This window comes from Centroberyx gerrardi, chromosome 19 (assembly GCF_048128805.1).
Source record: "Centroberyx gerrardi isolate f3 chromosome 19, fCenGer3.hap1.cur.20231027, whole genome shotgun sequence".
Classification (NCBI taxonomy): Eukaryota; Metazoa; Chordata; class Actinopteri; order Beryciformes; family Berycidae; genus Centroberyx; species Centroberyx gerrardi.
In genome coordinates, this window is record NC_136015.1 from 5,298,635 (window position 1) to 5,324,247 (window position 25,613).

Consider the following 25,613-nt stretch of genomic DNA (forward strand, 5'->3'; position numbering starts at 1 on the left):
TATTTTCTCTCTCTCTTTTCTTATCCCAAGTTTACCACCGCCTCTCACTTTCCCATTCTGACAAATCCAAATGCACTTACACACACACACACACACACACATACCCAAGCCCTCTTCCCTTACACCATTTCCCACGGCCACTGGGAGCCGACTCTTAAATCAAGGCAAAAATTCCTCCAGTTCGACAATTCATTTGTCCACAGGCTTGTTAGCAGGAAGAAGGAGGAGAGGGAGCGCGTGTCAATAAATCATCTGACGCCCGGCTATATTTATGCCTACAGCAATGAGTTTTAACAAGGAGAGCAGTCCTTGAAGCAATATCCTAAGTGGCACTTCATTCTTGCCTCCTTCTACCACCATCGCCCCCCCACCTAACCCCCCCCCCCCCCATCCCACTGGAGGCTTCTGATTGTGAAGTGGTAGAAGATGCTTCAGCCGTACAGAGAGAGAGAGAGAGAGAGAGAGAGAGAGACACTACCGTCTCTCTCTCTCTCTCACTCTCTCTCTCTCTCAGCTAAATTTATCCCACGAGCCAGCGATTTGGAGAACTTCATTTCCTTGTTCATAATTAAACTCCTCAACCTTAATCTGACCCAGTCATTCTTCTGCTGGAGCTGAGCCGGGGCTTCCTGCAAGCGCTTATCGGGCCCTATACTTATTGCGGGATCAGGATCCATCCTCCACTTCGGCTGCCAAGTGTGGGTCACCCCATTCAAATTTGTATTTACTTTTTTTTTGCCATTCATGGCATAAGAGATGATAGATCCAGAAGATCCTGCCAGTCTACACTTCCTCAAACTGAGGGGAGAGGGAGCTTTGTAGCGTTTGATTAAGGTTATAATAATAATAAAGTTTGATTTTTGACAAAGTGGTCATCATGCACAGTGTTTTACCTCATTGAAGGGTGATATTAATGCACAATCCTATTCAAAAACCCCAAAACAAAGCACCTTGCAGAGGTTTTTCCCCCCCCTCCTGCACTTTGCTTGTTTCTCCACTAGGTGGCAGAGTGAACCAGCCCTCTGCCACAGCTGTGGCTGTTTCCCACACTCCCACCCACTGCTGCTTTAATTACAGGCATAAAAGGAGGGGAGCTGTTCTGTTCTGCTCCTTTATAGACCATCATCATTTCTCAGTTAGAGATAGACGCTCTTGTTTTTTGTTTTTTTTGCTGTCAAAGCGTTTTCCAAACTCAAGAAGCGGGGCTGCTTCATGAAGAAATTAAAAAAGAACACACACAGGAAAGCGACGCCGAAAATAGCACCTGCCCCTTCCTCCTGACCCCCCTCGCCAATTAGTTTTCCTTCAAACTGATGTTATTATGAAATTAGGCTGGCACAAAGAAAAGAAATGAGACAAAAAAGAAATCAAGCATCTCTCTGCTGGTGCTCCCGTTTGAATAAAACGCGTTAAAAGTCTCAATTAGCTCACGGTTAGGTAGGCCAACGCCTTATTTGAGGGCGTTCATTCCAGTCTAGACCAGGTAAATCATCATCTGGACTCTGGGATGGCTGCTCTTACTCTCTCTGACCTGTAAGAACACCACCAGACCGCATGGCAGAAGGAGGGTAATATCCAGGTTATCAGGCAGCCTCACCTCCCTGTGACAGGGAGATAGCCTGGAAGTGTGTGTGACACCGTTGCCGTATTAGTAGATTTGTCAGCGTCAGCCCCGGTCCCTTGGCGCTGGTTTACGCCGCTAATATCGCTGTAAGCGTGATCCATCCCAGTTCACACCACAACACAACCGTGTGGGAGGGGAAGACAAAAGTGGAAAACAGCAGCCGGGTGATTAGCCGCGTTTTCCATTGTCGCGCGCCCCCTTTATGGAGCTGATTTAGTGGTGAGCAGAGGAGTGTGTCTTCCAGCGAGGGTGGAGAATGGGACACAAGCCGACCTCCACACAGAAAGGCCGCGGCGGCGAGCCTCTGACCTCTCCCTCTCAATGGGCATTGTGTCGCTCGGTGGATCAGGAGGGTAAAAAACAAAAAAGCCCTATAGGTTTAACAGGCATGAAGGGGAGAGGGTGAGGCTGGGAGACACTGGAAGGGGAAGGCTGGTGTCCGAGCCAAAGGCCTCCGCCCCCGAGCCTGGCGCGGGTCAAGGCCGACGGGGGTAATTTGCAGGTGAAAAGGTCACTGAAATCCAGACTGGAGCGGCACCTGAGAAGCACCTGAACTCATCTCGGATTCAAATGCACGCACAAGCACGACTTTACCTTAATGTGTCTTTGAACGTGCATTTGTTTTCTGACCTTTTTCCAATCCGCCTCAATTTCACACAGACGGTCCTCTTGCTCTAAATAGCCGCGTCTATATGATTAAGGAGGAATGGCCGACGTTCAGTGTGTAACAGGCCAGACAAGGGGATTAGTATGCTATGACCTGCTTTACAGTCAACACAGACAATAGCCTCTCGCCTTTGTCTCTCCACTTGAGAATCTCAAAGTTCCACGCATCTCATTGTGGTCATAGTGTGTATTTTCTGTTATACGTCCACAGTGAAGATGTTCCCCCCCGGATTAAGCGGTGCAGTCAGTGCCGTTTTACGTGAAGCTGAAGAAAAAAGGTTCACCGCTCACACTGGCCACTGCTCTTTGATGTAATCTACTTTTGTGTGTGTGTGTGTGTTACTCTAAAATCAATCTACAGCTGAATTCCAGGATTAGGCCCTATGTCAAATTAATTCAGTTTTACCGGGCTACGGAACAGATGGCTGTTTCATTCAGGACTCGGGGTAGTTTTGTTGCCTGGCAATCTCTGGCCAAACCAAATCAAAGACCATAAACTGTCACTTAGGGGCAGTGGAATCTCGTTTTGCACGCAATCTGACTATGAAAGCATCAGTCATTTTTCAAGCAGCTCACCTCGACTCAGAACTGAAAATTAATTGGCGGTTATGATGCTATGCCAATAAGGAGCCCCCTTCCTAGAATAACTATACAAATATCACAGCAAAACTGCAAATCCCCATATTATGGGAATATTATAGTGATACAATAGGAGATCGAATATACCATACAGTACAATAAAGTCACTATAAACTCACCATTCAGTACCACAGACACACTTTAAGTCCCTATAGGAATATTGTAGGAGTTTTTTTCATTAGGGAGTCTATTTCAGATAGCACCTACTAAATCCAGGGTTTAGTAACTGAGATCAGTCTGATCAGGAATCAAAGGGTTTAATCAGCATATAGCAAAGAGTATAGGAAGAAAGTAGCTACAGTCTTGGCTTGAATTTCATTTGAAGGACACATTGACTTTGTAATGGTGGGGTTTAAATTCTAGTGTATCTAATTCTGTGTATTATACTATATTATATTCTAGGCTAATCATTGTAAAGCTATCTAAAGTTAGCTAGATCTACTAATATAAGGGAATTTGAAAAGGGTAAGTAGAGGATCAGTATACATACCAGCAACTCATTTGAGACTATCTGAGTCCATGTTGTGGACAATGAGGAATGGACAGTCTGATGTAGTTTAGCCCATGTCACTGATTGAATTCACATTGCAGCACTCTTATATGTATCGTTATTTCATTATGTGATTACCATGTTCATTAAACCCAGCAAACTTGATATGTGCTCTATAATAGATTATGAACTCCAGTGCAAGTGCTGTGGGCCTGCTTGTTTAATAGGGCTTTTCCACTCTCTCTCTCTGTTCTCTCGCTCTGTCTCTCTCCCTCTCTCGCTCATCGAGTCAAGGCGGGAGTTTACAGGAACAGCAGGCAGGCAGGGCCTTATCACACCGCGGAATGACACAGGAATGTATTGTATGTGTTAGAAAGACAAGACAGCCGGGGCAAAATAGTGCCCCTAAGTTCATTAAAACCGACACGTGGACGTTGAAACGCGTTATAATTCACACCCCCGCGAAACAACGATCAAAATGAGCTATTACATTTCATCTTACGCGGCGTACCGGTCAAACATTTTGTCGTTCCGTGCTGTAAAACAAGAGTCACATACACGCACACACAAGTGAACCGCGGAGGAATCCTTAAGGTTGCCAGTGAGTGCTTCGGCGCTGAAAGCACACACAGTAAATTGAAGCTCGGATCTTCCGCAAAACCCGGAATGGATTTTGATTCTAATCTGAAGCAAAACCTCATTTTTAAAGTGGAGAAACCAAACGACAAAGTGCAATAATCCTCCACGTCGCCGTATGAAAAGGTTGTACCAGTCTGTGACTGATAAATCTTTAACATTTGATCATTTTGACCGCTGCGCGTGGTGCTTGTGCTAGTGAGCAGACTGTGGCTGGGAGGGAACGGTTGCTGTACTATGACCTCTATCTAGACTTGAGGAAAATCTGTGGCTCAACTGTGTGAGAGCCAGACACAAGCTACACAGGCAGAGTGGGGCTGGTGATAGTGGTGTGGTGGTGGGTAAACTGGGACACCCATGTGTCAAGGGGAGGCCCCTAGTCGAGGTAAGCCTCTGCATTAAAATGCCCCATTTAAAAGACTGGGGTAGGTTTTTTCCTATCTGAATTTACCCTTCATTACACCACTGAAGCTCCACCATGACAGTCCAGGGCAGACATGGTGGAAAAGTTAGCATAAACCATTGGTTTCTTTTCTTTTAATGGGTAAATTGGCACATTGTGTACACCTATAAAATGAAAACATGTCTACACACTTTACCTGTTAATGTTAATATGACACACATATTTGCATTCACATATTTGGCCTCTTCATATTCTCATACCCACCTCATTTGTTATATATTGCATGATCATTTTTACTACTGCTGTTATTCACACTCTCACAATGCTGTAATCTGTACTTTTTCCTCCTAATTTCCATTCTTACATTGTACTTAGCATGTTCAACTGTTGAAATTGTCCTTTGCATATGGTTATATAACCCACTTTAGCTTTATTCTCATTTATAATCTGTTTTCTTTTGCTTTATCAACCCAAGGGGTACAAACAGGACTATTACTATCTGTGTTTTTGTTGGGAAATTTGATAATTTTTAGGTATTCCTTCATGAGCAAGTCTCGCAGGGCAAATCAGGCACGTGTATCAGGAAAACAGAGCCAGTGTGACTGCAGAGCGTGTTGAAGGCCAGGTCTGTGTGACCACAGACACGTTGAGATCTACAGTATCTAGACGGCGGCCCTCGTCCCGCACAATCTCTGCTGGTCTGTCTGCCCTGGAATGCCGCCACTGCCGGCAGTTCTCCCCCCTCGAACAACAGGGAATTATTTGGAAAGGGCGACAAAATCAACACGCCTTCTGTCGGTTATCCCCCTGCTATTCCGGGGTCCTTTGGCTCCGATGTGTGTTCAGAGCATCAAAGGCCTGGTGGAGATGTCGGCCTAAAGGGAGGGGATGCACAGTTTAATCAAACATTCGGGTGCCTCTGTGTTCGGTGTCATGTGCCACCGTTTTCAAAGCAATGACATATTAGGGAAGACAATGGAGAAAAATCACCCCCTTTGGAGAGTGGAGACTCCAAACCCATGCACATGTGCCCATTCCCACTTTTTTTTATTCGAGAGGAGGCGGTCTGCAGGGAGGTGCATTCGGTTGAAACGCGACCAAGAACATTGTTGGGTGCACTTCAAAGACTTGTCCCATCACACACAACCATCCTCTCATCCTTTTCTACAACATAGAGAACCATAATTTGTGTTGGGATGTATTGCGATACCGCGGCCAAGGAAATACATGCGTTTCTGCTTAGATTATTTTCTAGTTTAACGTTATGCTGACGACACCGGCCTTGCAGTCGAGCGTCACGCTGATACGGCTTCTCGCATGGCATTCGATAAAGGATCTGGAGGAAAGGTCTGTGCTGCTGTTTTGATTTGGACTCCCATTGACTTGAGTCAGTGCGTTTGTTATTGGGCCTGTGTGCCTCTGCCTCTGCCTCCGCCGCCTGCTCTGATAATACCCTTTCTCCACCCAGGCCCCTTCTTGACTGTCACGTCTGGTTGACACAAAGTGCTGCCACAGGGACGGGGGTTCACCCCTCCCTTGAAAGCCCAGCTGTCAGTGGTTACATAATAGCAGAGCCTTGTTGGGCTCGCCGGACGGCTTTGTGCGCCTGTCACTGAATGTGATTGTGGGTAAGATTAAGCGGCGGGTGAGAAGCCACAGTTAAGGGGTTCCTACCTGGTCTCCAGCAGAGAAGACAGGGCAAACAGAATCAGGAGGTTTTGGAGAGCGCCTTTTGAAAGTGGCACGGTGAGACCCGTATCCCCCCTTTTCACACCGCACATTGTGTTGCCTGAACAGTGTTGCTTGCTTACATGCTTGATGTTTTATGTATTGCCTCAGTAAAGACCTCCAAGGGAGACGCTCGGCCGCACGGGCCGCCCTCGGATTGCGCGGTGCTTTTTGGGAGGAGTGGTGCATTTGAGGAGCAACAATTGATGTGTGAATGGGACTTTTCAAAAGCATGATACTGCATTTAAAATGCTAATATTATAGTTCTTAGCACATTCAAATAGACTAACCAAAGGCGGCGCCGAAGTTCTAGCCCAGAGCTACAATCAATAACTGCTTATGAAATATCATGTAATATAATAATTTCACCTAAAGCTAAAAAAAAAAAAAAAATCACAACCTAATAGCTATACGGCCAAGACAAGGACATGCACGTGATTCCAGTAAACATGGTTTAATAATAACTGTGTTATTGAGCTTGAAACCATAAAAATCAAGGGTAGTGGGTGGTGTGTGTGTGTGTGAGGGGGGGGTTGTCAATTTATTGCAGTGAGACCTGATTTCCCCAGGGCCTGTGTTGTTAATTCAATGCATTATAGCACTGTTTACCCAGAGAGAGAGGGCAGGAGCTGCTTTCAATAGGGGACGCGTCCTCTCAGAGAAGTCCAGGATGATCCTGTCGGCCCAGGGCCAGCAATTTCTCAGATTGGACTGAATCCGTTTGAAAGCTGCACTGAGTAGTCCATCTGCGGGCTAACAGCCATCCCTTGGGCCGCCGGATGAGACCGTCACCATCATCCTCCTCCTCCACCTCCTCCACCTCCTCTCCCATGTCCCTCTTCCTGCCAATCCAGACCAGCTTTTTCCTCTCTCCCCCTGCTTATAACAGAGAGCCAAGCCTTACATTAAATCTGTGTTTCTGCATAACCGGCCTTGTATGTTTTTTTTTTTTTTTTTTTCTCTCCCCAGTCTGCCGGGCCTTCTCTCTCCCTCTCTCTCTCTCTCCCTCTCGCTCTCTCTCTCTTTCTCTTGCAGTGGAAATACCGCAAACCAAGCCTCCCATTGCCTCCCTATCAGCGCTATACTCTCATTCTGCACACCCTGAATTCCTCCAGCAAAACAGCAAATATACAATGTTGCAAAAGGGAATTGCAGCCAAATATAGTGTGATATAAAAACTGTGGCTATGGAAATCCTTCTGCACCCCCCCCCCCCCCCCACCCTCAACCCAACCCCCCACCCTCCCTTTCCCCCTTAATATGTGTTTACGTTACTGCTTTTGACTGACAGATAAAGGCACGCTGGGGGAAGAGTCTCCTTTTAATCCATTGTCTTCACCAACCTCCTCCCTCTTTTCATTTTCTCTTAAAATAGGCTTTTTCTGGCAGGTTAAAATGAGGCAGAATAAATTACTAAGCTATATTTTGCCCCTCTTTTCCTACTGTCTTGATTTGCCGAGGCGCAGGACAGAAACTGCTCTCCTTGGTGCCTGAAATTAAACACTGCTGTTGTCCCTGACTATGTTCCTGGAACCCTCCTTTTTTTTATTTTTTTTTATTGTAACAGTCTCAGTGAGGATTGCGTATGTGGCGCCTGCTGCTATCAAACAGGGAATATCAAAATCTTTTTTGAAAGGCACTCAGCCAAATCTTCCAGTAAGCAGGTTCATGGGAAAGGCACTGTCACACTGGGTTTATAATTGGGGAAATATTGCAGTTTTAATTTAGTCCCGCTCACCTGTTTTTCCATTCAGCACGCTTACTAAGTGCACTGATGAGGGGAATCCAGGTAAAAGCCATTATCCCTTATTGATTTCCCTTAATAAATCTAGACCAATCACAAAGGAGGAGATAGAGAGAGGAAGAGTTAGAGAAGGATTTTGAAGCTCTGAGGCAAACTGAGATGTTGATTGTGCAAAACGGGCTGCAACTCAATATCAGAAAGATGCCCCTAATATTTAGCACAATCAGTGCATGTTGATTTATTGATCCTCATTCTTGCACTTCTCGTCTCTGACTGAAAGCATTTTAATCAATCGCTCTCAATCTGCGACGCGGCTGTAACCTAACGCTAAGTTGTGTTCGGGGCCGTTGTCTGGAGGAGACGAGCCATACTACGGAGACACATGCCAAACAAAACCCTTGGTTGGCACTATGATGCGGGCATCATGCCTTTGCCAGCCTTCACTCTGTCGGGCCTGTGCCAGCCTTTTATAAATGCCCTATTTGGCAAGAGCTATGCCCAGCAGTGTCTCTCAAGGTTCTGGTTCAAATACCCTCTTCAAATGTGAACCTGATCCAAATCCTAAATGATCCAAATTATGCGTTCCAAATTGTAAGCTCTCATATCATATTCAGAGGAAACCATGGATTATGTTTTATCAACTCAACTGGCAACAGATGGAGAAAAACTGGAAAGTCATATGTACAGCCTCGTTGTACTTTATTGTCACACATTATAGTAGTTTTGTTCATTAATCTCGGCACCCTCCTCCCTCCCTCCCTCCCCACCCCCGGGGGGAGGGGGGGAGGGATGGAGGTGGCAGCTGCAACGTCGTCGGTGTTTATGGTCTATTTTCTTGGTATTCAGCCGGAGGTGTGTCACCCGGCGTCATGGCAAAGGAGCAATCACGGCTGAATGTGTGTCTTTCATCAGCATTTCAATGCAGAGATTGGAAACTCTAACCCCCCAGCACCCCCACCTTCACCTTGTCCGGCGGCCCTCAGGCCAATAATCAGCCCAGGAGAATAGCCTCCGCCCTCAGATAAAAAAAACCTTGTCGTCCCCCCCCCTATCTGGCAGCCTCCCCACAGGGCCAAGACAAAGTTTTGTTTTCACAGTTGACTGGTGGGAGGTGCGGGACCCCCCCCCTCCACCCCCCGGCCACCACCCACCACCCCCAGCATGGATGCGAAAGGTCAATTCCTGAAGTGTGCCTGAAGCCCCCGGCCTGGACACCCTACAGCTGATCCCCCCATCAAAGTTTGTCCCCCCCATCTTTTTCCCCGACAGCCTCCGTTTGTTTTCATCCTCCTTCAAACACGCGTCTCTCTCTCTCCGCTTCGACATCCGCTCCGTCACCTATCTCAGATCAAACTGCGCTGCTAATGTATTCCCGGTGTTTTTTTTTTCTGTTTTTTTTTTCCCTTCTCTTTTTCAATTTCGCTTCATCGTTGCCCTCTGTAAGTTAAGGCACTCATGCTTGAAACAGCGCAAACATCAACCCCCATAAGAGGGAAGAGTTCAAGCACAACAAAAAAGGCGCATCTGTAAACAATAGGCTAAAAAGAGTGGGACAAGGAAATGATTCCGTTGGTAATAAGATGAAATGCATGCAATTTCAATATATGGGCAGATTGGTCTCTGGAGCATCGGAGTGAATTACACCAGGCGTTTTCTCAATAGAAAACCTTGTATCAACACACACACAGTGGATAGAGACATAGAGAGAGAATGGTTTCTCCATAAAATGCTCAACTCTATTTTCTGTGCTGGATAAGTAGAGCTGCTTTTTTCCAGGCCCATTCATTCGCACCCAATTCATCTTCTCGGCCTGTCTTAGTTCATATTGATATATGCTCAGGGGCTGTTCTATAACAGGTAACTTAATCACTCAATCTTCAACGTGTCAATTTTGTTTTCATCTGTCTTACAGCCCAATGTGCTGTTCATGATGTCTGCGCTACATACAGTTAGGTTCTCACATCAAAACAAAGTCCCTCGACTGCCACCATTGATTGTGCACCTATGGCTTCTGAATCGCTAACGTCAACATGCATATTTGGCTCAATTATAGTTTTAAATATTCATAACCCTAGCCTATCTTTCTATCTTGAATGTGTTGCATGAGCAAACTCTTAAAGGCCCAATCCACTGTCCAAACAGAAAAATGATAAAGAAAAAGGAGAACTAATAGTGTGCAATAACTAAAAATGAGTTTTTAATGTATTTTGAAGCAGGAAAATGTTTCCATTTGTCATGTTTGTGCACATTAGGATAAAGTAGCCGTGCGTTTCTAGTTCAGATGGGTGAGCAAAGTTGCAAAAAAAAAGATATCCCCCCATCTCCAAGCTGAACTTTTACAGAAACTATGTGAATATATTGAAAAATTTATAGGGTAGAAAAAAAAAGTCAGGATTCCAGCATTAAAGCAGAACAGTGCCGTTATTTTGCGAGAAGGCCCCGGTTACGTTTTCCCCTTACTTGGCACTGTATGGTCTTTTTCTCCTCTTTTATTTTGGCCCTGCCTCGCCGCCGAACTGCTGACAAGATGCTCTGTGTGATTTTCAGGGACGGGAGTGTTTGTCAGCGGCGGAGAAGCTCACATAGTGGGCTCTGTGACCCACAATGGAGCGGCTCCCACTATGCCGGCAGTGATGAGTTCCCTTACTACAGAGACGATTCCCCACACGGCTCCTTTTCATCCCCGCTGAAAGCGAGCGAACACTTCTCTGTCCTCGCAGGGGTGGACACCGTAATTTTGAGTGCTCTTAACCTCGCCTGGCTTTGTGGAGATCGGGGGGTCCTTTCCTCCCCCCCCCCCCCCTCCATCACTTGAACACACTGTGAGAAATGGAGTGTTTAGAATTCAGCACCGGTGCCGGTGTGACTGTGCGGACTTCATGAATTCAGGGATTTTCAAGAATGCTCCCGAAAATGCCCCCTAGCAAATTATCACTCCGCAAAAAAAAAAAAAGGGGCCTTCTCAGATAAAAAAAAGTGCTCCCGTGTAACCTGAATATGTCCTATCAGCTTTGATTTGAAAGCCTGTCGCGGGGCATTGAGGGCTCCCAGCCTATTTTCACCTAAGGAACAGAGAGGATTTTCACCGCCCAGGTAGAGAATAATACAAGGAGAGAGGAGCAATTGATTGAATGTCTGTTAAGCAGTTCAGGGTAAAGCCACCGCTGTGGCACGTAAAAAAAAGTTTGATCCCATTTGATTAAATCAGGCAAGAACAATGGCCGACAGATTACTTCTCTTTACCTCGAATGCATGAGACGCGACCTTATATGGCAGCAAAATCATTTCACAAGTGCTTTTTAATATCCTTTCATGTTATCACAGCTCTGTGTTTAGATTTAATGTATACTGACCCCCTGACTGTAAGGAGAGACTTAGTACAGACATTGCATGCAAAGTGCTGATTATTAGTAAGAATGCTTTTGCACATTCCTCATTCTGTTTACAGTGAGTGTGTGTTTGTCAGGTGTAAGTCTGCATGGCAGGTCCCATTGCTTGCAGAGTGTCTGGGAATGAGCCGGATGCCCATTGGACTTTGCAAAGTGGCACTTCCTTCCTCTACACACTCCAGACTATGCGTTGAACTGCTGCCTGGCAACCATCTGGACAGGACCCAACTGTTCTGATTGTATGTGTGTGTGTGTGTGTGTGTGAGAGAGAGAGCGAGAGAGAGAGAGAGAGAGAGAGAGGCCGTGACAGCTCAGCGCAGGATTGCCGCTGATATTCGGTGCAAGTACAGCTACACACTCTTGACTCTGGATGACCATAAATTCTGTGTGTGTGTGTGTATTATTGTGAGGTATGCACTGTGTTTGGCTATTGTGCGTCTCTCTGTGTGTGTGTGTCCAAATTGTGTGTGTGTCCAAATTCAACTCCACTCTTGTTAGGAAATTCCACTCCACATTATTGGGTTGTCTTGGTGATTGTATGGCTCCATTCCCAGACTGGATCCCAAGGGATTAAAATAAAAAAAAAAAAGCAAAAAAAAAACTTCTGAATGATCTGTCATCAATTAGCTCGCTCAACAAGAGTGACACTTTCACTGTCTAAAGGTGAGATTAATTGAGGAAACTTATATATTTTATTTAAGAATATTAAATGCTTATATATACTTACATAACTGGCACATTTGGGCTTAATTGTTAGTTTATGGCCTTAGCCTTAGTGTTTTGCCTTTGTCTTAATTGATGATATGAATAAGTTTCATAATTCCTGGTTTCAACTTAAAACAATTAACCTCCTCCATCTTGGCACTTTAATCCTTACACTTGAATGTAGCTTTACAGCATGACTTCATCTGTTCTTTTCTTTTCCCTACTTCTAATCAGTCCCTGATATCAGTTTAATAATGATAAAATAAAAAAAAGTTGCTGGCTGTAGTCCAGGCTGCTGCCTTGGTGACTGTGGGGAAAGCCGCGGCATCGGGCCGAAGGTGATGCATCATGGTCATCCTCACAGGGAGGCGGCGGTGGGGCACAAGTAAACACTCTTAAATCATCATCCTGGGACAGATGGGGGGTGTCACATGACCCCCACCACCCCTCCCAACACACACACACACACACACACACACACTCACCACACACAGCAAATGAGAGACAACGTGACTGAGAGTACAGGTGGAGTGTGTCTTCATTGGCTGCAAGACAGAGTGTTTGAAAGAAAACCTGAAAATAAGCGCTTATTTTATTCTCGGCTGGAAATACCGTTGTTGTGAATTTAAAAAAAAAAGACGTGTGGGAAGTGTGAATGTTACCTTACAAGACGCAAACAGGAGTATGACAGAGACTTACAATGAGAAGGTGTCTTGGTAACATTTTCCGTCAAGTCATTCTTTGTGGGTGCTGCTCACACACTTATAGCACCATGACGGCATACGGACAGCATTTGTATTATTAACAGTAGGTTAGATGGCCTCTTCTGATTCAACTGGTGTATTTTCAGAGAGGCATACACCAAGGAAACAAGTCTGTATTCCAAGTCCATTTGAACAATCAGTCTCCCTGTTTATTCTGTGTAAAGGAGATCCTCATTCTTGATGTTTTTGCTTGTTTGGACGAGCAATATAGCATTTTAGAGAACACCGCATCCCAGTAAAGCAACAATCACATACATAAATGTATGACGCTCTTCCTCGTACAGGAGGTCTTTAGTGTCATGTTGTTGCTCGCCCACAGAGATTTAAGATACCATATGATGTTACTGCTTTTAAGTCACTTTGCAAATCCACAGCACCACACAGACGGAATCAATCACTCCTCGTCTAATAACGTTTAATAAATATTTTTTTCAAGGTGAGTGCCGAAAATACAGCACATTTTGATGCCACTCTAAAATAAGACCAAAAAAATATAAAACAACAAGAGCATAGAAAGCAGAGTAGTGCTCTTTCATATGGGGGAGAGGTACAAAAATATGAAAGAGAGAAGCGAGAGCCTGCACCCCTTGATAATAAACAGCAAGTTTATGCTAAAAAGAAAAAGAAGCTCCCTACCCCCCTCTTCTCTCACTGCCTTGTCTCTGCGCTTTCTGCTAACACACACGCGCGCGCACACACACACACACACACTCCTCCCTTAGCCTATATAGGCAGGCAGCAGCTGAGCTGACCCCCTCCACCCTGCATACTCTCCTTTATTAAACATACACAAGCTGTCTTTGCAGCTTTAAAATACATTTGGACTTTTTTTTTTGTTGGTTTCTAAAGAAAACTTGAAGTAATAGAGGATCTCTTTTCCATGGGCAGAGTGAGCAATGTGAGCAGAAAGCCCTGCATTGTAGAGAGAAAGGGCTGTGCAGAGAGAGCTGTGTGCTGCTGCTTCCCATCCCCCACATCCACATAGCAAAGTTCTGCTGCTTTTGCAAGCGGTGATGCTGCCTTCGGGTGCTCCCCCTACGCTCGGAAATACGCGTTGTCACCGCATTCGAGTGCTTTTTGGGTCGAAAATAACTAACTTGACACTGTAACAAAAGTATTTTCTTGTTTTTGGCGGCTATTGTTTTATTTTACAATCAACTGTTTATGGCGCAGAGCGACTCTGAAGAGTAGAAAATACATGTCAGGCATGTCTTATATATTGCAGAACTATTAATGCATATACAAGCATATTTTTTCACATTATGTATATACCTATACACATACACATTTTCTTCATAATCCCATTTCCTCTCATTTGTTATGAATTGCATATATATTGATAACTATGATTTATTTATACTGCACATATTTAATATTTTTTTGCATATTCTCACATATTTTTTCTTTTTCTTAATCTCAATAGGTTCTACTGCTCCTATTTTTATATTTTTGCACACCCTCTTACTGTTCGCACACCGTTTGCACACCCTCCTTACCTTTTCATACTTTCATTCTTACATCTCTACTCAACACCTACTCATGTTCTAATTGTCAGTTGTGTATGCTTACATGACCCTATTTTTCTATATTAATATATTAATATTCTATTTTTCTCTGCTGTAACCTATTATTAGGCTATTTGCTGCAGCAACAGCCCACTTTCCCCACTAGAATCCGGTAGTTTCATCTTATCTTACCATATCTTATATTATGCTGTTGATATGTTTTAGTTAATTTATTATGCAGCTTCCATGCTCTCCGGCCACACCCTCTAAAACACCAGATCTCGGCAACTCAGTTAAGGTAGAAAATTCCAGACTTTCTCTCCACAGTCAGTCGTTTAACTTTACCAGTGTGTTGGGATCGTTCGTGTGCAACTCAGGTGGCAATTGTGATATTTCCGACGGCACCTGAAGGCACCATGAAGGCTGCTGCTGCTAGGAGAGCGCGAGGCAGGCAGGCAGAGAACGAGGAGAGGGGGTGGGGAGAGAGAGAGAGACAGAGAGAGAGAGACATAGACAGAGGCACAGAGAGAGAGTGTGTCTGTTCCCATTAATTGTATAGGGCTACTTCATGCCTTCTCCAAATCTCTCTTGTTCTTATATGTGTTGGGGCGTGATTTCACTTTTACAGATAACGTTTTATGCTGAATTTCAGTGGCCTACACTGTCATTTTCCCTCCACCACTGTTTCTCTTTTTTGTGTCTTCACTTCCTGCTCTCTGACTGGCTCAGTCCATCCCCCATCCTTCTTTCTATTCTGTCCTCTCTCTCTCTCTCTCTCTCTGACACACACACTCACACTCAGCACAGAGACATGCACAGGTTGTAATTTCATGCTTTCCTCTACTTTCCTCGCGCTGCAGTTACTCCTCTCATTTGCTCTCGACACATGGAAGCAGTCACTTCCACCCATTAGCCCTCTCTAACAGAAGATGACATTGTAGCCTATTTTGTTCCACTCCTTTAACAAGCTAATAAGATAAAGTGCACAAATGAACATAACAAAGAGGAACACACAGCTCATGCATGAAGCAATTTTTGTAATCAGAATAGTAGCCAAGAATAGTTATGCTCGGCTTCAAGGCGGAGTAGTATAGGTTGGATTATTCCAATTGTTTCATAATATTATAGATATACATTCTGCAATATTTCTACAATGTTAGACGTAAGCTTTCTATCTAGGGATGTAGTGGAAGGTAAAGCCACTTGAATTCAGTTTACCCACCTTTTAAGAGTGACATAGGACATAAATTCATAGTATATATCATAGTAAATAGTATCAAATTGATGTAAGTTACATGAAGATAGGATCTTTCAAGGGTTAAAAAGCATAAATTATGGATATTGTTGAGTTTATATGTCTAAACTGTATAAGTCTTCGAAATTAAATGAAATAAACTATATTCTATCCAGCACATTTTGTATTTTCCTAGGCATAAAGTGCTACAAGTCTTCGAAACAAACTGAAATTAACTTGTATGTCAGACAGATTTTGCACATTGTTGACCCCAACATATATCTCCAGTGCATAAGTCTTCTAAATGTAATAAACTTACATGAGACAGATTCTGGACAATATGTAACCTTCCCAGTGTGTGCTCATTAACCTAAAGTGTCTAAGTCTTCTAAATGAAATGACATAAACAAACTATTATCAGACAGATTTTGGACATTAGTGTATCTTCATTAGCATAAAGTTGTTGTCCATTTGTAGCGCAATAAACGAACTTATGTCAGCCATATTTTGGACACTGTGAAGTCCTACCTGTGTATCTTCATTAGCCTAAAATTATCTAAGTCTCCTAAAAGAAACACTTCCCCAGTCTCAGAACGACCAACAGCTGAAACTACACACAGAGCCATTCAAATACAAAGACATTTTCATGTATCAGCTTAGTTTACAAGTCAATAGACCCCAAATAACCGGTCCTATTAGCTATAATCAATGTTGTTATTAGCTGTAGTCAATGCAGTCCGGCTCCAGTTAGTGATGAATCCGCTCCGTGTTTCTCTTTTCTCGCGGCAGGTCGGTAAGATGGCTGTGTCTCGCGGAGCCTCGTGCTGGTTTGGTTGGTTTCTAGCTCGCGCTCTCGTTCTGTAACAGAAGCCCCCCCCCTCCAACACACACACACACTTGTGTCGGTGAATTTCAATTCCCTGGCTCTGTATTTATATATATTTTCTTCCACAAACTTTCCCCCCCAGTTTTAACTTTAAACGGAGTCGCGGTGGATTACCGGATACCGGTCCGGGCGGAGGGTAAAGGGGGGAATGAACCGGGACAACGGGTACGTTGTTATAAATATAATTGTATTTATGTTCAATGCTTATTCGGAGTTTGATTGTGAGTGAGTCGCCGTGCTGAGAGAGAGAGGTAGAGAAAGAGTGGGGGAGAGAGAGAGGGATATCATGGCCGCTCAGGTCGCCAGCGTCGCCACTCTCAACACTAGCCCGCCATCCGAACTCAAAAAGCCGGATCGGGACCCACAGGAGGAGTCGGTACCGGGAGAGAAACAGCATGAAAATAAGGAACCGGGATCTGACGGCGGATCTCCAGGCCAGAAGGAGCTGCAGGACGGGACCGATGCTGGAAATGCTGGGGGAGGAGGGGATCCTGACATGAAGAACGGCAACGGGAATTTGCCCAGGGTAAATAATAATAGCAGCAATCAGAATGATACAGGCGGGCCCGAAGGGAATAATCATCCCGGGATGGGACACCACCACCCGGGCCCCTTTCCTCCACCTCCTTACGGTTACAACCAGCACTACAGCCGGGCCCCTTTTCATCAACATGGCGGACAACAAAGCCCTGGCATGGCAGCTGCATCGGGGCCGGCAGTGCAACCAGGCAGCATGATGGACCCTTACCCCCCTAATTCACACGAACACGGCTATCCCAACCATTATAACAACTACAGCCCATTCCCGAATAGGACTTCTTATCAGGGCCAAGGATACGGGGCCATGAATTCCCCGCGTAATAACCAGCCTCCGGCGGCTGGGGGGCAGCCAGGCAAGCAACAGCCAGCAGGAGGAACCACTGCTATGGCTGCCTCTTACAATAATCAGAGGTATAACATGGGAAACCAACAACCTACGTCTACGCCAACTTTAAATCAGCTCCTGACATCTCCAAGCTCTGCCAGGAGCTACCAGAATTACCCCCAAGGAGACTATAACAATCAGGAAGGGGCCAGCAAGGGACCAGCAGATATGGGCAGCAGCCAGTATGGTGGGGGCCATCCGGGTTGGCAACAAAGGAGCCACCATCCGCCTCCCATGAGCCCGGGAAACACTGGACAACCTCTAAACAGAAATCAGGTAAACTTCACTTACAGCACTGACCTACTTTGACTAAGTTAGAGTCACTCAACAGCTCTGAAAAAGCACTGTGGAGTTGCATATTGCAATGGACCAGCCATTGTCTATGTAGCAAGAGCTCTAAAATGGCTGCCTCTCTCTTTCTCCCAGTACCACCCCCTGCAATAGTGTTTAGACAGAAAAAGAAGCTGTATATTCTGTTAGAAACAACTTTCCGAGCCGTGGGTATTGGTGTGAATCTCTGCGTGGACGGGGTGAAGTAGAGTAAGAGTTTGTCAGAAGAAATTGTGTGTGTGTGTATGTGGGGAGAGATAAGGTGATATTTCCTCGCAGGGCTAACTGCTCCCTCAACCTCAAGCTAGTTAAAAGTGTTGTAACCACTGTTATTTCTGCAGGAGTCCGTGGTAAAATGGCTTTATTTTGTGTTGTGCTCCTCTCGGTACTATCAAAGTTGTGTCGAACGCTGTCAAGGCAATAAACAAGATGCAAATCATGGCGATAGCTGTTAAATAACATTTGCATAATCATTAAGAAAAGACCCTTCTGTCGTTAAAAAGCCGCTGTATAGTGAGGTGTAAATGTGGCTAAGAGGCCAGTGAATGGCAACAGTTACATCCGCTAAGTAAGTCACATTGTGTCAAAGTATGATCCTGACTGCGATTGATTCAATGTGACTGAGGGTTCATTCATTGTGACTCGGTTCGACTCCGTTTTCTCTTTGTGCCTCTCCTCCATGTGCCGCCTTGTAAACATGGCCCGCTGGTTGGAGTTGGCAAAGTGCAGATTGCCTTTGCTTTGGGATTTGAATTATGGAGGTAAAATCCTGCTGTCAGAGCCAGGAGACAGTTGGTCTTAGGTTGACATGCGAGCCGAGATCTGATTGGCTCCCCCGTCCCTCTGCTCTCGGCCATTTATAATTGCATCTAATGGAAGGCTGCAGAAAAACACCCCCCTCTGCCCAGTTATGTGTTCCTCCACCGTATCAAGAAAACATAGTCCCTATGTGTTTCATATATTTATGCATCTTTTGAAGACTAATGGGTGCATTTATATTGTCTTAAAATGTTATTTTTTATTTTTTGTATTTATGAATCCATAGACATATTCTCTAATCTGTATGGAAAAACAAGACAGAAACCACACAATTCATGTGGGAATAATAGCCTACTCATTGGTTGTATTTATTGAACACATTTTGAGAACACATTTTGTTCTGTTCCTCCCACTGCAGTAATTTGCATGATGACTGTATTTATGTAGGTCTATGTTTGTTTGTTTGTTTGTTTTAACCTTAAGTCTACTTATGTTGAGGCACATCTATAATTTCTAGTAGTTGACCCCGGGCGTGCACCTGAAGTTCTGCTGTTGGTTACACTGTGTGGACGGCTCGTTCAGTCGGCTGACTCTGGTACAGCAGATAGAGTAGGTGTGGTCTTGTGGCCCCATTGTAGAACGGTGTTTTCCACTGTTTCCAGATCAGGAGTTGAGGAGACTCTGTGCCATAACGTCTCAGGCCACGTGAGAGAGTCGGACTGGCTGCAGTTGTGTTTACAAGCAACCAAGGTGTCAGCCAAGTGTCACAGCTTTTTTTTCCAGCGGGGTTACAATAGCCTAATTTACTTTCGCATGCAGAGTGTGTAACCATGTCAACACTGCTAACCTACATCCTCCTCTTCAGTGATAACAGCCACATGCAGAGTGGTTTAACATGGTCTGTTTTTACCTTACAGCAATGTGTCATATGTCCCATAGGTAGGATAGGTGGAGTGTCTTGGTCAACGCTTTCATTATTGGCCTCAATTTCGCTTAAACAGCGAACAACCGATTATTTTAGATGCTGAAAATACAAATGAGGTGGATGAAGGATGCCTCAATGTATACATATTGTACCCTGATAAACAAATATTTTATTAAGCCATGTGATGCGTTTGAGAAAAAAATGCATTGGAGTTTTTTATAGACCCCATCAGGTTGTGTTAATCTTGATTAATACAGTGTTTGTCATGTGTGTGACTTTCCTGGTGGTGTGAATTAGGCTATGAGACGCCACTTTGGCTTGAGGAGGATATTGATTGATTTTCTATGACTTGTAGAAAAAGACATTATTGGTTTATATGCATATTGTAAAAAAAAAAAAAGATGTATTTGAGTTTATGTGTCCTCTGCTTTCTACTAATCAAATATGAGAAAGTGCTAGCATGACAAGTCGTGCTGCATGTGTCAACATTTTGGTTTAGGTTTCCCTACAGGAGGGGTCACTTATGTTTTACCCCTTGACCCCATGACTTATTGCATTTTTACCCCTTGGTCTTCTAGGAAAAAGTCTTGGCCTTGTGAGGCGTTACCACCACTTGTTGCCTCAGACTCTTGTACACAGAGACTAGACCTTAAGGTGACAAGCTTTGCCTTAGGCACCATCAGTCTCTAACATACTATAGAACTCATTTGATCGCTGCTGTGCCGCATCATGATGGGGTAAACTGTAGAAAATTTAAGCTGCACTAGGCGAGTTTGTACGCTGGCGGCTCCAAATGGCAGCGAGAGTGAACTGTTTTGAAAAATGTGAACTTTAATGCTCAGAAATCCTGTAGCACAAGTAAACTGCACACAGCACGCTCATGTTTACCAACCCGGCCGGTCTGTGATGCTTTAGCCCTAACGATAGCAAAGGGATGAGAGAGGCAAAAGATCTAACGTTGGTGAGTCCAGCATTATCTGGATGGGGCGCTGCTCACTGCTGTTTAGGAGACAGTTTGAATTTCACTCTTACTTTTCGATTTGTCACTTCCCGTGGTTGGAGAAGTGACCACACCCGAGAGCAGTACCCTATTTAATTTGGGCAAAAAGGGTGAATCTACTGCGTCACAATTAGTGGGGATGGGATGCTGTTCTCTGTTTCAGCCCCACTTTGTGATTCAGGCTGTTGAGACAGCTGGATTTTTACAAATAAATGTTGCCTCGTGCAGCTTTAAACTTGTATATTTGTTGGTGGAGAGTAGGATTATTTACACCACTTAGGTAGCTATTTAGCTGTCATGCCCCTTCTCATCAATGTCATGTTTTCAGCCTTGTTTATTATGTAGACTTCTGACATGGCCAGGCCACATGTATACAATAGTGATTTACCTTCTCATTTAATGACATATATTTCAATGACATATTGACACATATTTAATATGTTTTTAATTATATATATTTCGTTTTTTTTAATCGTTATTTAATCTCTCTAAAGAAATTAGTTTGGAAATTTTGGGGCATTTTCTGTCGCCATCTCTAAGAATCACAGCTGCCAGTGCTTGTGAATATGGACTAGTCTCAAGAACGCCCATCCCATTGAATAAGTGCCTCGAGATGTAGTGATACTTTCTTTACGTAGCTCTAATCTCTGTCCTTTTTTGGTTGTGTGGTAGACAGAGCGAAGCCCAAAACTTCAATTTAGAGTTGTGAACATGGAGAGAGAGTAACAAAAGAAATATACAGCGGCTATTGTCTTTGCAGTAGCCTCTAAACAGTGCAAATTAATGTACTGTCGCTTTTCTTGAATTTATGGCTGTAGTGATAGTTGTAGGTGACAGGCTATGTTGGTGACAGCATTGCATTTACAATTGCAGCAAAGCCATTTAGAAGCTGTATTTTATTTATTTTATGTATTTCAAATGCAGGTTTCACACACAGTGTTTGTGCTTGCTGTTTTTTCCACCCCTATTAAGCTATCGCAAAGTCTATTTGCATGACATAGTTTTGCCATTAAAGTGCTATTACACATGTTAGAGTGAACAAATGTCACCTGATCAGAGTATTTTGGAGCTAACCTTTTGTTTGTGTTAATATTCTCGCAACCGTAGCCATATCCTCTCAATTTCTAGAGCAAAAAGAGCGTCTAGCCCAACACTCTTACACTCTTTCGTCACTAGATTGCCACCGATGCAGGTTTTTCATGTGGAGTGATGCGCTTTTCAATGGGGTAATAAGCAGCTCCTTGCTAAAGGGGCCCTGGCTCAGTCTTACTGTAGGGGAAGAAGTGGAGGAGGAGGCGGCGAAGGAGTGTCTGGGAAGTTGTGTTAATTGGACATTTTGGTAGCGAGCATACTTAAGAGTGGTAGAAATTATATTTGCGGGGATGGCAAAGGGCCGTTTCAAAATCTCATTAGTGTCACTGAATTGGGAAGAATCAGAATCGCTTTATTTTCCAGTTAAAGTAAATGTACAGGAGTATGTCTCAGTGGCATTGGTGCAGGTTGAATATTGACGACTAACACACAGACAGACACATGGAGGACAGGACCTCACACTCAGGGCAAAGGGACAGAAAGACTAAACAGAGCAATTTCCAATACCAAAAGATCATTTTAGGTCAGTAACATTAAAACATTAACTGTTTCAAATAGTCGCACGGACGAGTCACATTAAGCCAGCGCTATGTGGACACGCTGTTTAGTAAGAGAACGTGTGTGTGTGTGTGTGTGTGTGTGTGTGTGTGTCTGTGTGTGTGTTTTGAAGTTTCACTGCCGAGCCTGATGTGGCAGCCAGCTGACCAAAGTTCAGCTAAGAGAGCCGCAGTTCGCAGGCTTCGGCCTATTTCCGCTGCACAAGAGCCACGATGAGTGCTGTTGGCTGGTATTTTTGCAGAGTTTTGTCAAATGCTTCAACTTTTCATTCATTAACAGCAGCGCACTTGGCCTTTTAATTGGTGGATATTGCTGTTCACGATGATATGGATGATTTTTATAGAGGCATTCACCTGACTTGGGTCACCTGCTATCTGAAGAGGAATTAATGGGTTAATTGAGTGGCGGTTGATTGCTGATATTATGGGATTTCATCATGGCTTAGGCACAAACAAGTGGACTATAGTGGAGTTGTTTTGGGTGTATAACGCCAGGTGTTTCCCACTGCTAAACACAGGGGAGTAAGCCATCAGGGATGCCCTTCAGCCTTGCAAAGCTGACTCTTCCCAAGTTGAGTTTGAATGAAGCCATAATCAGACACTTTTTTAGAATATTTTCAAACCCCTGCAGTTGAAAAAATTACACCAAACCTTGGGTGTTACTTGTTTAATTGACTGTCACTAATAGATGCACGCCGAGCTCTGCTGCCGCCATACAAGGCGAGCCCCACCGCAAATTGCACTGTAGCTTACAAATCAACAGTTTCACGAAAGCATTATTGTGTCACAAACTCTCACAAGTAATGAAGATGGAATATATTTCCCATTTAACAGAGCAAGCGTCTTGCCCGGCGCTGTGTTGTGATTCAAAAGTAAAACTAATTAAAGCATTACACAGGCCGATGCCCTCTCATTTAGCGCGCCGGAGCTGTGCCGTGTGTCAGATTTTTTTTACGTTACACCGGGAATCGTATTGTGGGAGCGGGTCCGAGGCTGTGCCGCCGAGATGGGAATTTAAAAACTTTTCCATCATCCAACTTCTGTTCTGTCAGGGGATTTGAAATGATTACGAAGGGAAAAAGTGAGCACATCAGTAGACGGTGGGGTTATTGGAGACCTGGGTCACATGATACACAAGCTTGCCTTGCAGGACGATACAAAAGTTTAGACAATCACTGGAAAGTATGTGAAAGTCAATTATTATACTATTCTGTGATTGGCAACTGGCCCGACACTTCTCTGAATGGTCCTGATGCTGTAAACACCACTTGTCTTATGCTCCAAGCAGGTGAAAACAAAACATAAAGAATAATTCCCAACTACTGTTTTGAGGCTGTCTTGCTGAGGCTGGTGCCGGGGAGAAGAGATGGACCGTGCATTCAAAAAGGAAGTTCACTCTCGGCTCTTTAGTCTGCACTGCTGAGTAATGATTCTCCACAGGCCACACGGACAGCATGCTGCCTCCCGGCACTCTGTGTGTGTGTGTGTGACTGGATGGTCTATGTGTATGGGGGAGAAACGGTGTCAGTGATACCCAGGGGAAGGGGGGTGGGTGTTTTGTGAATGATCTTCGTCTGCCCCTGACAGCTGTGTGTATTTGTGTATAAAGTGCGCCACTCAGTTACTTGGTGGTAGGGAGAGGGGGGTGTGTATGGTGTGTGTGTGTGTGTGTGGGGGTGTGTGTGGTGTGTATCCCTGCAGCCTCAGGAGCCTCTCTGACCTGCCCATACTCCACGTGCCACTGTCCATCCGTCTTTCTTTAGTAACGGCGGCCTTTTTTCATCCTGCCGACAACCACAGACGGCGTCGCACTTTCCAACTTGGTCTTTTTCCACAGTTCACTCGTTTTTTCCCCCCTCCAGCATCCGCCCTAAGACCCCTTCATACTCCCTACTAGTTTTAGATACAGAGCATGCCAGTCGAACACGACTGAACAACAGGATGGGGGAATTAACCACCATCTGCTCTGCTGGTAAATTGTGGTCATGGCTTGTATATTTGTTGACTCCACCAGCCACTTTATTGAGGTATCCCTCCATCATGTGGCGATCCTATTCCAACGATCAGTGTAATTAGTGAAAGTGGCGGGTGAAGTTGTGCGATGAACCATCCACGGTTGTTCGAAGAGTTTGATTGCTGCCCTGCCACTGAATATGACTTCTTGTGTTATTGTAATAACACAAGCGCCCAGTTTTGCACATTGAAAATACATTGGGAAAAACAAGTTCCTCCATGGACAAATGTCAAACTTGGGCTATTGTATTGGGGTGCGCCGGAATGTAAGGGTAATTCATTTCTTTTGACATTTACCTTTTAAAATGCTCCAGATTAGCATAGTAATATCCCTCTCTGAGCCTGTGTGAGACTACAGACTTCATTTACATGACGTATGGTGTGTGTTTTATGGAGAAAAGCGGTTAACCTTTAAATGGGTGCAGTTGTTGATACTGGAAGGTAGAGACTGATGCTGCCTCCCAGCTCTTATACAGCGCTCACCTTTGCTCTCTGCAAAAAAAAAAAAAGCCAGTGGTTCATATGAGGTGGAAACAAAAGTGGACGTAAGCACACGAGGAGGAGTTGGCTTTCTTTGTATGTGGAACTCAATCATGACGTCTGTTGTTGTGGATTGTGCCCTCCAGTGAAATCATTGCTTTCTGTTTTGCCTAACGTGTCTGGCACCAGTCCAGCCTCCTTTTAAGGCCAATAAATCCAAAGTTGTGGAGTGCATCCAGGGAGCAAGGGTTGGCGAGGAAGTCTGAGCAGACTAAACTAATCTTTCCAAACCAGTGAAATAACAATACCCAGATCTTGAATTAAATACCAGCCTCAGTTTTGATTCTAGACATTTACACCGCAACAGAAATAGCAGTGTGATGGCCTCAAATAATGCGATACCATTACCAGCACACCATGCAACACCACAACAGTCGGGAGATTCACTGATCTTTATATAATCTTTTCTACTCGAGGCTACTCATCATCAATACAGCCTCATTACAGAGTCTTTTTCAGCTCACCTGTCAAGGGCTGGTAAACTAAAAAAAACTGACTCACCAATAATAATTTCTACATTCCTAAATAATGAATCTACATTTTTCATAGAAATATGCAAAAGTTTGCAGAAGTTAAGACGCTACCACTCTGTGTAACAGGCAGCCAATCAGCAGCCTTTTTGATACAGGGCCATTGTTTTCTTGGATTTGATTGGTTCACGGACAGAGAGAGTGTACGGTGTGCAGCAGGGACAAAGTTTGAGAACTGGCAAAGACCAAAGACTGTATATAACCGTTATTGTCTCAAGAGGTTTCTGGCCTGTGTGGCAGGTGACACAAATTTTTGCACCAAAGACAAATTTACTGGTATTTGGTGCTTGGCAGGTGTTAATCTTGGACATTGTTATTATACATACACATTATACACAGAGGTGTGGTGATATGGCTTTTGAAAAAGCAGTAACTGCTGTTGGCTTGGTCCTCTCGTTGACCTGAAGATTTGCATGGCCGCACCCGAGTGCAACTGTTTTCTCAATGGAGAGAGTGCAAATTAGCAGTCCCAACGGTTTTACCAGTCCAATTCAGTCCTTCACTCAATTGTTTTTAACCAAGGACTAAAG

At 44.4% G+C, this 25,613-nt stretch overlaps 1 protein-coding gene across 2 annotated transcripts in view; it reads left to right on the forward strand.

The window, feature by feature from the left end:
- The first annotated feature begins 16,405 nt into the window (after positions 1-16,405).
- arid1ab (AT-rich interactive domain 1Ab) overlaps positions 16,406-25,613 on the forward strand; it is a 51,237-nt gene continuing 42,029 nt past the window's right edge. For both annotated transcript variants that reach the window (XM_078290384.1, XM_078290385.1), the window contains exon 1: positions 16,406-17,613. In XM_078290384.1, the coding sequence (XP_078146510.1) occupies positions 16,699-17,613 (915 nt within the window). In that variant the 5' untranslated portion in view covers positions 16,406-16,698. The remainder of the gene's footprint in view (positions 17,614-25,613) is intronic.